The sequence below is a fragment of the Podospora pseudoanserina genome, chromosome 6 (assembly GCF_035222485.1).
Source record: "Podospora pseudoanserina strain CBS 124.78 chromosome 6, whole genome shotgun sequence".
In the NCBI taxonomy this organism is placed as follows: domain Eukaryota; kingdom Fungi; phylum Ascomycota; class Sordariomycetes; order Sordariales; family Podosporaceae; genus Podospora; species Podospora pseudoanserina.
This window is the reverse complement of record NC_085925.1, coordinates 101,431-114,024: the sequence shown is the minus strand read 5'-3', so window position 1 is coordinate 114,024 and position 12,594 is coordinate 101,431. Positions and strand designations below refer to the sequence as shown.

At 52.1% G+C, this 12,594-nt stretch overlaps 5 protein-coding genes across 5 annotated transcripts; 3 read left to right on the top strand and 2 right to left on the bottom strand.

Annotated features, from left to right (window-relative positions):
* Positions 1–5: 5 nt before the first annotated feature.
* QC764_611385 (uncharacterized protein) lies at positions 6–1,014 on the top strand (the record flags this gene model as incomplete). Its single annotated transcript, XM_062949619.1, has 4 exons — positions 6–324; positions 393–648; positions 672–796; positions 853–1,014. Exons 1-4 carry the CDS (start codon positions 151–153, stop codon positions 1,012–1,014), a joined length of 717 nt encoding a protein of 238 aa, XP_062797032.1. The 5' UTR covers positions 6–150.
* A 191-nt stretch (positions 1,015–1,205) lies between these two features.
* On the top strand, positions 1,206–2,423 carry QC764_611380 (uncharacterized protein; the record flags this gene model as incomplete). The annotated part of the gene is made up of 3 exons (XM_062949618.1): positions 1,206–1,585; positions 1,659–2,024; positions 2,087–2,423. 3 exons carry the CDS (start codon positions 1,206–1,208, stop codon positions 2,421–2,423), a joined length of 1,083 nt encoding a protein of 360 aa, XP_062797031.1.
* A 1,889-nt stretch (positions 2,424–4,312) lies between these two features.
* Positions 4,313–5,581, top strand: QC764_611370 (uncharacterized protein). The gene is made up of 4 exons (XM_062949617.1): positions 4,313–4,624; positions 4,683–4,830; positions 4,895–5,028; positions 5,093–5,581. The coding sequence occupies exons 1-4, from the start codon at positions 4,513–4,515 to the stop codon at positions 5,374–5,376; spliced, it is 678 nt and encodes a 225-aa protein (XP_062797030.1). The 5' UTR covers positions 4,313–4,512; the 3' UTR covers positions 5,377–5,581.
* Positions 5,582–5,643: 62 nt separating this feature from the next.
* QC764_611360 (uncharacterized protein) lies at positions 5,644–7,856 on the bottom strand (the record flags this gene model as incomplete). Its single annotated transcript, XM_062949616.1, has 7 exons — positions 5,644–6,024; positions 6,083–6,315; positions 6,368–6,446; positions 6,511–6,776; positions 6,837–7,428; positions 7,498–7,745; positions 7,808–7,856. The coding sequence occupies 7 exons, from the start codon at positions 7,854–7,856 to the stop codon at positions 5,779–5,781; spliced, it is 1,713 nt and encodes a 570-aa protein (XP_062797029.1). The 3' UTR covers positions 5,644–5,778.
* A 1,136-nt stretch (positions 7,857–8,992) lies between these two features.
* On the bottom strand, positions 8,993–12,537 carry QC764_611350 (uncharacterized protein; the record flags this gene model as incomplete). The annotated part of the gene is made up of 2 exons (XM_062949615.1): positions 8,993–11,652; positions 11,709–12,537. 2 exons carry the CDS (start codon positions 12,535–12,537, stop codon positions 8,993–8,995), a joined length of 3,489 nt encoding a protein of 1,162 aa, XP_062797028.1.
* Between the last annotated feature and the right edge of the window lie 57 nt (positions 12,538–12,594).

Below are 12,594 nucleotides of genomic sequence, written 5' to 3'. Positions count from 1 at the left end.
CAACAGTCGTAAGCAGGCTGTTATCTCACACCATCTGAAGTGAAAGAGCATGCTTGCGCTCGTAGATCTTGACGACACTGGACTAGGCTGTGGGGACGGCTCCTTTCGTCCGCAAGAGCTGTTTTGTTGAGGGCCTCGGGGAGCCCGTCGATGCCGGCTATAAGTAGCCCTTCCCTGGCCGCCATCAAAGTTGGATTGCCTCCTCATCACACAGCAACCAGAAACCTGACCTCACTATCAAGAACCATCGTAGCCACGACACCCGACACCACGATGTTGCCAAGCGTCGCCTTGGCTCTCTGCAGCTTGCTGGTATTCATCGGAGTAGGCTTTCAGATCCCCTGCGTACTATCGGTCTCATGCTAATCTGGAGATCTGGGGTCCCATAACAGATCGCCAGCGCCAGCCTTCCTGACACGTACACTGTTGTCGACGTCCAGTGGGACCTCCTTACCGACCTCAACAACCCCAACAGCGCCGCCGTCTCGGTCTTTGGCACGATTCAAGAAGCTGTGGCCCAGATGGAGGCCCAGTTCCCCGGTTGGAATGCCACTTTCCAGGCCCAGCAGCCGTCCTATAGCACCGTGTCCGATGGAACCGTCTCCGCAGCCGCTCTTTACGATCGGGACTACTATCTTTGCGGTGGCCGTGGGTGAAGACTGATTGGCTAGCGGTGAAGGACGGGATCGCGTGCCTGAGAAAGGTGACTACCGCTGCCCCCAAGAACGGCCCAGGACCCAACAACTGCGGTCGTGTCTCATGTGGATATAATGCAGCAATTTACTGGTGCAACGATGTAAGTTCTCAAGCTGCTCAACTTGTACGTTACCACTTGATTTAACTTATTTGCAGAATGACAAGGAGAAGGAGCTCGAGTCGTGGGGTTCCATTGCAGATGGCGCAGAGTATATTTACGGCGAATGCACCGTCGGTGCTGATATCAACAGGCTGGTTGCTTGGCAAATTTTCTACAAGAATAAGTGGAATGTCATTCTCACCAAGGAGTGGTGCTAGAAGATGAGGATGAGGCGAGAAGTGTAGCTCTGCTCATGGTACTGGGGACCTAAAACGGGCAAAATACCTAAGAACGACTACTGGTGTGGACGCTGATATTGTTTCTCATTTGAAGGCTGTGGTTTGTGGTATCACGCAGTTCTCGACTTAATGTTTAGTGATGTTTTGTTGCTGACTTGCACCGGTCTTTGATGTGCGAGGCGGTGTCGATGACGTTGTTACTCCTAATTGACGTCACAGCTACGCGAATCTGCTCCCCACTTCTCATCATCTGTAAAAGCGACAAGCATCATTCCCTTTTCATGCCAATTTCCATAATCTCCAACTCTCCAACAGTTCATCCAAAGGTAATATTTACATCTCTGCTAACACATCAATCTCTGGCAAACATGTCGGCCAAAGGCGGTGAATTTCAGCCCGTGAAGGAGGCACAGGCCCAGAACCTTCCAGGCCTCGACAAGAACATGAAGCCAGAAAGCGAATCCACCAAACTTGAGGGCAAGGACCAACTGCACGAATACAAGGGCTCGGGAAAGCTCAAAGGGAACAAGGCTTTCATTACGGGGGGAGAGTAGGTTCAGTTGTTCTGATGGTTTATTTCCAAGTATGCTCGCTGGATGGAAACTAACACAGACCACAAACAGCTCTGGAATCGGACGTTCAGTAGCGGTGCTGTTTGCCCGCGAAGGCTCAGATGTCACGATAGTCTATCTCCCCGAAGAGCAGGAGGACGCTGAAAAGACGAAAAAGCTCGTGGAAGCCGAGGGACAGCAGTGCTTGCTATTTCCGGGGGATCTGATGGACGCTGAGACGTGCCGCAAGGCTGTTCAGGTCCATGTTGACAAATTCGGCAAGATCCACGTGCTCGTCAACAATGCCTCGAAGCAAATCATGTGCCAGGATATCACCGACATTGACCTCGAGAATGTGGAGAGCACATTCCGGAGCAACATTCTGCAAATGTTTGCCATCACAAAGTATGCTGTGAAGCATATGGAGAAGGGCGGCTCGTAAGTCATTTTCGTGTCTATCTGGAATAGTTCAAGAGTGTGGCACTAATGTCGACACACAGAATCATCAACACCACATCGACCGTTGCCTTCCGTGGAACAGGTGCCATGGTCGATTACGCGGCAACAAAGGGGGCTATCGTGTCTTTTACTCGGTCACTCGCCAAACAGCTCATACCCAAGGGCATCAGGGTCAACTGCATCGCCCCGGGACCCGTTCACACCCCCTTGCAGCCAGCTTCACGACCAGCTGAGGACATGGAGGGTTTTGGAGAGAAGTATGCCTTGGGACGACCCGGTCAGCCCAGTGAGGTTGCACCCAGCTTTGTGTTTTTGGCTAGCAAGGATGCGGAGCTGTATTACGGCCAAGTGCTTCATCCGTACCCATTGGGGGATTAGTTGGGTTCGTCGCACTTGGTCTAGATAACCACCCAGTTCATATTTACATCACTGTCACCTCCACCTTTGCGCCGTGCAGTCCCGGACTATCATCCTTCACAGTCACTGTTCCTCGTCTTGGTGTTTCTGTGGCCTTAATGATTGCGAGTGCCGATCTAATGCTTTGCGCGCTTTGGAGGGAAAGGGGACAAAGCTATAAGGTTCCCCATGGCAACGACCTCTGCCCCTGTTCTTTCCAGGCGAACACAATGCATGCTGCTCTCACCTGTTGGAAGTACCCAACTGCGGGCATCGACCACGTTTGCAGTTATCAAAGCCAGATCCGCGCCGTATTCCATTATCGTAGCTCTGTCAACCTCCAAGCTCAACCCATATTTCTCGCCAACTCTCACCACCGTATTGTCAGCCGATTCCTTCTCGTCTTTCCGTGTCCAAACCCGGAGTTTTCCTGGCTGCTAGATCACGTCATCGTGTTGAACCCTGGAACCGATACTCGCCACAATCGTCGAACCCACTCCATACGAACTCTCCTGAGACATACGTGAGGGAAGGCCTCGTCTTGTTTGGCAAACACCTTGTCAGGGCACGTACAAAAGGGGGTTGTGTAGAGAGAGTACTCTGAGTTGCCTTTAAAGTCGCGCTACCGCCACCGTCTGGCTTGTTATCCTCATATGCTGGAGTGACCCGAATACCTTCGCCCTCACTGATAGTTGAAGGCCACACCAAGTGCTCCAGGGTCATGATGTTCATTCACATCCTGGATTCTGATACGCTCACCGTTTGCAAAGAAGCCGCGAAAGCAGACGCAACCCACAAGGAGGATCTTGGCTGCATCCGGTCTGATGTAGCCCATGTCATCCCGTATAAGACCTGCAGCCGCAATGCCTTGATTGAGCCGCTCCTTGATGTGATTCACGCACTCTAGAAGAACAGCACTGGCCGCGGCACGGCCTTGGGGGTATCCAGGCGTGTCGAAGAAGTCGCAGTGGGCTTCATGGCCCTAAGGCTCGTTCCCCAAGCTGAGGGGCATCTGGGTTGCCATAGCTCCAATCTTGCCCTGGAATGCCACCTGCAAACTGATCTAGAGCTGGAGTCTTCTGAAAAATACCTGGTAAGTTCCAGACACCACATCATCCCGACCAGCCAATGCGGCCCTGATAATTCTTTATGTTCACGATTACTGTTGAAAGCGCCGGTCGATGTACCAAACCTGAGAGAGGGTGTCGGGAGGGTTGAGAGAAAGACAGCAGCGTTAGGTTTGAGGTTACGGCTCAGTTCTAGTCTAGAGCGTCAGCAGCTAGAAATTATTTGCGAATCCCTTCCATTTGTACCTTTTGCAGTTGATTAGCTATAACGCTCAATCCCATCAACTGGGCCTTGCGTAGTTGACTTCGATGAGACCAAGGGCACGCATGGGCTTGGTTTCAAGGCTTAATTGGTCTCGTCAGTAACCAGCCGGTCCCGGATACCAGGGCCGTTTCCACCAGGAATAGACCGATCAGCAGTGATGTCATCTTCATTGCAGATGTAGCGAGCGCATCGAGGCCGTGGCCCGTTGGGCAGGAATGCGCACGATATGTTGGGAACCCATTGCCAGGCGGCCCAGGGTTGGATTCGGATTCTAGATGCGAGACTTCCGCTTCGGTTGCACTATGCATGCACCCCACAACCGCCTTTCAAGCCCCGTGATTGCAGTTGCAGGAAATTCGTGGAGCTCCAGGTAAGTGCCGTCGTCTTAAAGTAGATTGAGTCAATACTAAACCGCCTTGTCAGTGGTGCGGTTAGGGTGTAACGTTGATTTAGCCGGCCGGGACAAGACGGTACGCGGCTGCTTGAAGCCTTTCAACGGTCCAGCACGGGAGAGAATCCGGGAATGGACAGAAGAAAAAGCCTCCGCCAAGACGATTAGGTCTTGTCCCCGGACCACGGAAGCAAACCCAATCTGGGGTAGACAAGGCATATCGACACGACCCTGGCCTATAGCAGCAGCGTATAAAGGTATCTGAGGTCTCAGTCGAAGTTTGAAGATGGATTGAGACAGCCACACCTTTCGACCGTCACATCGATTCAGTTGTCATCATCATTCACAATGCTGGCTTCTCTCGCCCTCATTCTCAGCGCTGCGCTCAGCGCCACCGCCCACTACACTCTGCCTCGTGTTGGCAATGGCGCTGATTGGCAGCACGTCCGTCGCGCTGACAGTATGTTGTTTCATCCCTACTAGCCCGCATCTGGTTTTGCTGACTTTCTATTCAACAGACTGGCAGAATAACGGTTTCGTCGGCAGTGTGACCTCTCCACAAATCCGATGCTTCCAGAACTCGGTAGCTGGAGCTTCGCAAACCTACAACGTCAGCGCCGGCTCACAATTGACTTACTATGTCAACCCCAACGCCTACCACCCTGGGTGAGTTTGCGGCTGACGTGCCCCAAGCAACTCTATACGAGTAGCTGACTGACTTGCGTGATAGACCCATGCAATTCTACTTGGCCCGCGTGCCTGATGGACAGGACGTCACCAGGTGGGATGGATCCGGCGCTGTCTGGTTCAAGATCTACCATGAACAGCCCACATTTGGCCAACAGCTCGGCTGGCCCAGTTTGAGTAAGTCGAATTTTTGCTCTGCTGAGTTGCAATACTCAAGCCCAGCGCTAACCTTGCCTCCCAGACAAGGGATCATTCCCCGTCACCATCCCGCGTTGCATCCGCTCTGGTTACTACTTGCTCCGTGCTGAGCACATCGCCTTGCACTCTGCTTCCAGCCCCGGAGGCGCCCAGTTCTACATCTCCTGCGCCCAGATCGGAGTCACCGGTGGTGGTAATACTGAGCCCAGCAACAAGGTTTCCTTCCCCGGTGCCTACTCCGCCAGCGACCCCGGCATTCAGATCAACATCAACTGGCCTATCCCTACTTCCTACCGGAACCCTGGCCCTCCCGTCTTCCAGTGCTAAAGGATGAGCATTCTTGCTCAGGTTTCTGGCCCCTCATTACCCCTGACGCACGGACCAAGTGACGATTGCCATGCCGACCGCAACAGATCTCAACAGGGCTGGCTCCCGTCGTTTGTCTTTGGAAGAGAGAGATATGTGGAACTTCATTGTATATATCGATATTATTGTCACGTACATATCAATTTCTTCTTGTCCCGCACACAGCCTGTCAGTGCATGTGTGCTATACTGCTCCGTGGATGCGGCTGATCAAGAACTCAACAAAACATGACGTGCTCCAAATCAATGCTCTGTCAAATCAATTCTTTTAATTTACATAGCTACAAATCAGCCTTCCTGTAACCCTATACATTTGCCAACTAACTTTGGGGCTTACGGAGACGAATAGTCCCCCATACCTAACTTAGGCAGAAGAAAGCGCAAGAATCTTGGTGGCAGCGTGCTCCGAAACAATAACAATGGCAGCGGACGGGTTGGCGGTGATCATTCCGGGGAAGATGGAAGCATCAACGACAAAGATGTTGTCAGTCCCGTATACCTTGGTGTTCAAGTCCACCACGGACGTTCCGCCAGACCTCCCATCATCAGTGCCCATCTTGGCAGTCCCTATCCAATGGTTGGAACCTCGGCGTCCTGGAATTGCAGGGATCTTTGCCCTCATGTCAGCAAGCCAGAGCTCTGGACCGCGATCTGGAGGTGAGACGTACCGAGTTCACAAATTGCTCTGCCGAAACTCCTGGTCTCGGGGTAATCCACGTCAAATTAGCGACGTTGGCCAGAGACTTTTGGAGACTGATTAGACCCTCAACGACTGCCTGCTTGTCATGCTCTGTTCTGAGATATGGAGGAGTCGAGACAACCGTATTGAGTTGCCTAGTGATTGTCATTCTTCCTCGAGACGTTGACCCGGTTCCAAGATACTGGGTAACAGTCATGGAGGCTGTTTTGTTAGCACAGCTTTCCTCTTCTCACGGGCATTGGTTGCATCTTACTGTTGGTAAGCCCCTCTACTCGAGCCTGCCAGTGTAGGTGTCTATCAGTCCCGTCACCACCCTTGATGATTTCCCAAAACTACGTAGTGGCGCCATTTGTTAGCACTGGAATCAATTTAACTTGAGAATTCCACTTGACGTACGATGGGGCCAATATTTGGAGCTGCCTGAGCAAAGGGGCCAGTCCGGTTGGCCAAATATGTCTCGGCATCGCTGGCAATAGGCGATCGCCAAGCAGCGTAGTAATCGTAAAAAACAACATCAGGATGGGCGATCTCAATATCTGTCCCAACGTGGTCATTCAAGTTGTAACCCACCGGTAGGTTAATCCACTGCGCTGAATCAATCATCGTCGGTCCATCTGTTGAGTTCTTGACGATGTTCAGCTGGTCTGTTGGGCCAATGCCGCCTTCATAAAGCCAGGTTAGTACAGACATCTTCAACACGGCGGCAACAAACGGGGGCTTACTCCTAAACAACAACTTTGCAGAGCCAAAGGCTCCGGCCGCTGAGATGACACGTCCAGTGTTTGGTGTCAGGTTCACAACACCAGCATGTCCACCACGGTTGCACTCCACCTCGACTCCAGTGGCATGGCCGCCAGTGCGGATGATTCGCTTAGCAATCGTATTTGTCCACAGGGTAAACGTGTTCCTCCCGCTCGCGGTGACGAGATAGGTGGCCAAAGGCCCGCCCCTTTCACCACCGGAAAACATAAACGTGCTGTGTCCAATCGTGCGGTTCTTCTTCTCCGGGGTCTCATTGGGTACCACGTACTCCCACCCGGCCGCTCGAAGACTGCCCCCCAACACATCAAATCCCTGCGACAAGTATCGTTTACCATCCACTGAAGGGGTGATGGTTCCGGGTATTCTCGAGAACACGCGGTCGGTGGCGGCCGCGAGATCCTTGGTTTGCCATCCAGCAGGGAAGTTGGTGTCCCAGTCCTCCGGGTGCGGCTTCCACCACAACCCTGCGTTTACCGCCGTCCCACCCCCGAGAACGCAGCCCGCCATTTGATCTATGTCAGTACAGGAGACGCCCGTGGGGTCGGCCCAAATCTACAAAGTCATACACGTCAGCCTCGGAAGCCGAATAAGACTTCTCAGCGGAGTGAAGAGGTCTCTTACCTGATTGCAAAGCCCCGGAACGTCGAACCGTGTCAGGTTTGTGCCTTGGAGCCATGCGGGCTTCATTGTGCCACCCCATCGACCTGAAGACGGTGGCCCTTTCTCGATTAACAGCACCTTGTGTCCCGCTTCGCTAAGTCGGTCAGCCATGGGGATTCCACCGGCCCCGGATCCTACAATCACATAGTCGTAGGTGGTATCCGACGGTACGGTCGAACATGTTGTTTGCGCAGACCCTGACTGAAGCCCTATGATCCAGGTTAATACTGAACTAAGCTTCCGATACCAGCGTCTGGTGGCTTTTACTCACATAGTGAGGTCAGCGTTGCGGCAACTGCCAACCTGGAGTTGACAGGCATGATGATGGTGTATTCGACGGGTCCGTCGAATAGGCCACGAATGGATATGGGAGAGAGCGAATACTTCAGAACCTGATGGGAACCACATGGGGATCATGTCCTTAAATAGCTTGAAGCCTTACAGCCCTTGAGCGCCCCTGAAGTCTTTTTGGTCCCTAGGTACCTTTTAACTCATCCGTAAGGCCCGGGTCCACCCACCTATCAGAGAAATCAGTTATATTGGCAGTGAAACTAGGCCGCTATGTCCTGCAATGGACACGCCGTTCCCCACATTTGACCGTAAATCCAGATCTACAATCCGGAGAATTTCCATGTCGAGCATGAAGCTCATAGGAGTTTGTATTAGCCGGTACACCGACTAACACCTGGATCTCAGGACGGACTTGGTCCAAGAGCTTAACTGGTCCCCTCGGACCAATCTAACGGGGCGGGGAAGAAGGGACCCAGAGAATTGGGGATTATAGTATCATGACACCCTCGAATCTAACCTCGTGACGAGCATTGCTCTACTTCGGACATTCCGCTTGGTCAGGATACAGTGTTCGGGCATGCAGAAACCCCCCGTATCGGCTTTGTAACATCTGACTTGCTCCAGGAACGCAGCTTCCAAGCATATTATTCACCCTGCTTAGGTTCCATTCGCCCATGCTGTGTTTATCCTGAAGTTCCTCGGCTGAATCCTGAGACTAGGACGATCGGCAGACGGCGCTCTAGTTACGGATCAGCAAAGAAGGCGCAGCATTGGCACATGCTCTGTTTGTCTGATCACTCTTCAACGTGACGCGTGTGCTTGTTTTGTTGCTGTCCCGAAGGGTGGGGTAAAACGACTGCCGGGATATGGGGACTTCCCCAGCTTTCCCCAGACTTTGACGGTGCATCCGCCGCCAACCAGCTTGCATTCTCGGCTAATTATGTCGCAGCAGCTCGCTCGCCTTTGACACATGGCTTCTGGCGGCAGGTCCTCATCGCTGGGACCGGCAGTGAGCGAGGCAACTTGACGGGAGCGGGGCAAGGGATGAGGTAGGTAAATGTTGGTTGAGAAACAACGAACCCAGTTAGAAACTAGTCCACAACAGAAACACCATATAGGTCTTGATGTATTTTGCGTGCTTTACAGATTAAAATGTTCCCCGTTATCATAGGTTACGAGTCAGTGTTTTCTCGTAATGGAATGAAGGCCACAAACTGCTTCCCAATTCGACGTCGAACAGTCCCGTGCTGGACCCTGTCTTCACGCCTGCCTGACTAGGGGCAATCATTTCCAGATACCGCTGGACCTGTGTGTGGTTTCCATGTTGAGCCAGTTCGTGCAGACTCCAGTAGCCATGTTTCTTGGCCAGACTGACGTCCAAAAAGCCAATATTGGGATGGCTTCTCACAATCAAACGATGACCGGCCATTACGTCCAACTGTGCTCCGGTTTCACAAAGAAACCTAACACAGCCCAGAAATCCATTCGAAGTTGCAATATGAAGAGGGGACAGTCTTGCGGACTCTGAGAAGATGTCTAGTCTTTCTGTGTGTTTGTTAAGCAATCGAAGAATTTCCTCTTTGCCACTCAATGCAGCAAAGTGAGCAGGCGTCATGTGGGACTCTGTTGTCGCAGCTGTTGGATTCGCTCCGGCCCTGAGAAGTATGTCAACCACCTCGACATGGCCGCCGCGACAGGCTGCGTGTAATGGTGTTCTTCCAAGCGTATCAGGTTCATCGATGGGGACTCCGTCTTTGTGTTGAAGAAATTCCTCGACTGCCTTCAAAGCCCCGGCGGCGGCAGCGTGCCACAACGGAGTTCTGCCAACACAATCTTGGTAAGCCGATGGTCGGGGAAAATATTCAGAGTTGTCCAAGAAGGCCTTCACTGCGTGAATATTGTCCATTGCGGCAGCGCGGTGGAGTGCGGTCTCATGAAACGTATTGATTGGCAGTGTAAGCTGGTTTGGCATAACACGATGAAGCTCCTCGGCATCCATCTCCTCAAGGCTGGCAGCTATTGGGGACAGGCTGAGTATCTCCAACTCGGGTAGACCCATGTCTCCTAGACGGTCGTTTTTGGGCTTTCCCGATAGCTTTAGATCGGGTAAAAGCCGATTCAGGATCCTCGCGGTTTCAGATCCTCTGATGTAGGCAGCGATCAAACGGGCCGGCGACTCTGCTTGCCCAAACTGTTCATTCTCGAACCACTGGGGTCGTTTGTCTTCGAGAACGTCGAGAAGGTGCTCCACGATTAGGGAATGGGAAGTAAGTGCTGCTAAATGAACGGCTGACAGTCCAAGCCCTGTAGTACTGCTAGGATCTGCCCCATGTGCAGTGAGCAACTTGACAATAGCGAGATGTCCAAGTGCTGAGGCCCAGTGGATGACTCTAAAGTCCCGGAAGATTTCATGCCATGGTTCCAGCTCACTTTGATCTCGTTTTTGTATGGAGGTCTTGATGTCGACTAGCACACTGCTCAGCGGACTGGTAAGCAGCTGCCTCGCCGCTTGGTCTTCATTTTTAATGCAAGCCTGGATCAACAATGTGGTGAAATAGCTTTCAAACGGGTTGATCACAGTAGAGGCTTCAATCATGACACCCGTTCTGATTGCTGTAGCAAGGACTTCAGAAAATGTTTCGTAGACGGGGCCTTGCTCAAGAGGTTCTGGGTTGGCTTTGGATTGCGGACAAGAACGTGTTCGAATTGGCGGAGGGTGTGATAAAGCGGTTGATGTTCCCGTGTTGAACCCAGGGCTATTAATTCCAAGACTCCATTGCCACGTGTCTTGCACCGTGCTTCTTGAGGCTACATCGAGTAATAATGCTGCCGATACTGAATTTGTGGTTCCAGTGGCGCCGATTTCGGTCCCCTGGACTTCAAGAATAGAACGGAAACTCGTAACGCTGTCCATTTCATAGACATTGGAGACAGTCAAGGAGAAGTAGGAGCGGTTTCGTGTGTGGACAGTCTCAACTACCGCCTGCACGCCGTCTTGGATGTATTGAGCGAACCCACGGGTCAGCTGCCGGTCAACCGCCTCAATAGGGGGGTCGGATTCGTGAGTGTTTAGTTTGTTGGATAAGTTCCGGAAATGACACCAACAGTCCCACGAAATAGACGAACCCAGCTGCAGCTTTGAGCGAATACCCACCCTCACCTCTATCACCAAGGGCTCATTGTCTTGTTCAGCAGTGGTGGTCTTGACCCGATACTTGAACTTGGCCAGGGCAGTATCTCGAATCGTGGTGTCGTTCCGGCTTGAAGTCGCGAGGCCCAGAGTCCGGGTGGCTGCGATCCAGCGCGATGGGGGCCAGACATCAATTAGTCGGCAGCGGTCGGACGGGTCCTCAGAAACGACAATGTCGGGAACTCTAATGACCGGAGACTGGTTTACGTAGATGTATTGATTCTCCCCTCCATCCGTCTGCCAGTGGTCTGCAGATACCCAGACAACTTTTGAAGGGAACAGCCGTGCAAATTGGTCACCACCGAGAGCTATCAGGCGTATGGCTGGGTTCCGAGAGGAAGTTGTTCCATCTTGCTCAATGTGTTTGCGAGGATAACAATCCAGGATGGCGTTGAATTCGTGATGTGAATTGTGGCGTGTCGATTCTGTAGCTCGTTCGAGATAGAACTCCACGTGGAGGCCCGCGTTTGTCATTGTCGAGGGGGAACTTGGGCGAGAAACATCAAAGGGCAGAGGCCTAATGTCCCCAAAACTGGCAAAGTGAACCGGCTTAGATGCCAACAGGCCTGAGAGATGATTTTGAAGGACATCGGCCTCATCACATTGCCAACAGAAAATTGACTGGTCATTGGTTACTGGATGAGGCATTAGCATCATGCCAAAATACCCGAGGAGGAGAGCGCGGCAGTACCTTTGATGATCTCCTCTTGTAACCGCATGAAAGCACGGCCACCCTCACCATAAAGCAAGGGCATATTGACATTGAACAGACCCATCAGACAATATGCCATGTCTTCTGTTCGAGTCGTGCGTCGTTTTGCTGCCCACTTCATCTTGCCGGCAACGCTGATGCTGTCCAAATCCAGATGGCCTGAGAGAACATCAAGGTCAACCCCCGTAATCTGGCTGACAATTGTTGCAAAATCTAGAGGCTCATTATAGGCCGAAGGCTTGTTTAATGGGACATCCCTGAGTTTGGTGCCGAGGACATTCCAGTTTCGGGAATAAAAGGTGACGTTTGCAGGTGCAATCAGCTCTTGCAATGTCCACCCTCTCGTGAACCATCGACTATGTCGAACTGATCGTATCGTGTTTCGAATTCTGGCAGCCGTGCGCTGTTCTCCAGTAGCTTCCAAGAACAGTTCAGGATCCTCGTCATAGCTGTCATCGACATCGTTGAGGAATGCATAGCATATTGTTGCATTTTGGTACCATCTATACATGGAGTTGATGGCTTCCGAGAGCTCGGCACTCGATGTCTTGTCGATGCAGCAGGTATCGATCCAAATGTAGTCGATACCAGATGACTTCGCGATTCTAGCTGCATCACGTATCTTGGCGAAGCCTGGCTTTTTGATTACAGGATGGTTGTCCGGCTGACTGGCGGAGTGGAGGTCATGGATATCGTGGAAGCTCACTTCGTTGCCTTCGGCACCCCATGTATGAGACAAGATGGCATAGCGTGGTATTGTGCCTTGTTTGTTAACGAGACGTAGCGAGTGTGTCTCAAGCAATCTCATCTTTTGATGAAGGTTTTAGGTACACATCAAACCACGTTCAAGAGAAATGTGTGATGA

Excerpts from the sequence above, each read along its gene's own strand:
- QC764_611370 (XM_062949617.1), top strand. The coding sequence starts at position 4,513 with ATGCTGGCTTCTCTCGCCCTCATTCTCAGCGCTGCGCTCAGCGCCACC. Across the intron at positions 4,625-4,682 it reads GCACGTCCGTCGCGCTGACA|ACTGGCAGAATAACGGTTTC; the intron begins GTATGTTGTTTC and ends TCTATTCAACAG. Across the intron at positions 4,831-4,894 it reads CCCAACGCCTACCACCCTGG|ACCCATGCAATTCTACTTGG; the intron begins GTGAGTTTGCGG and ends CTTGCGTGATAG.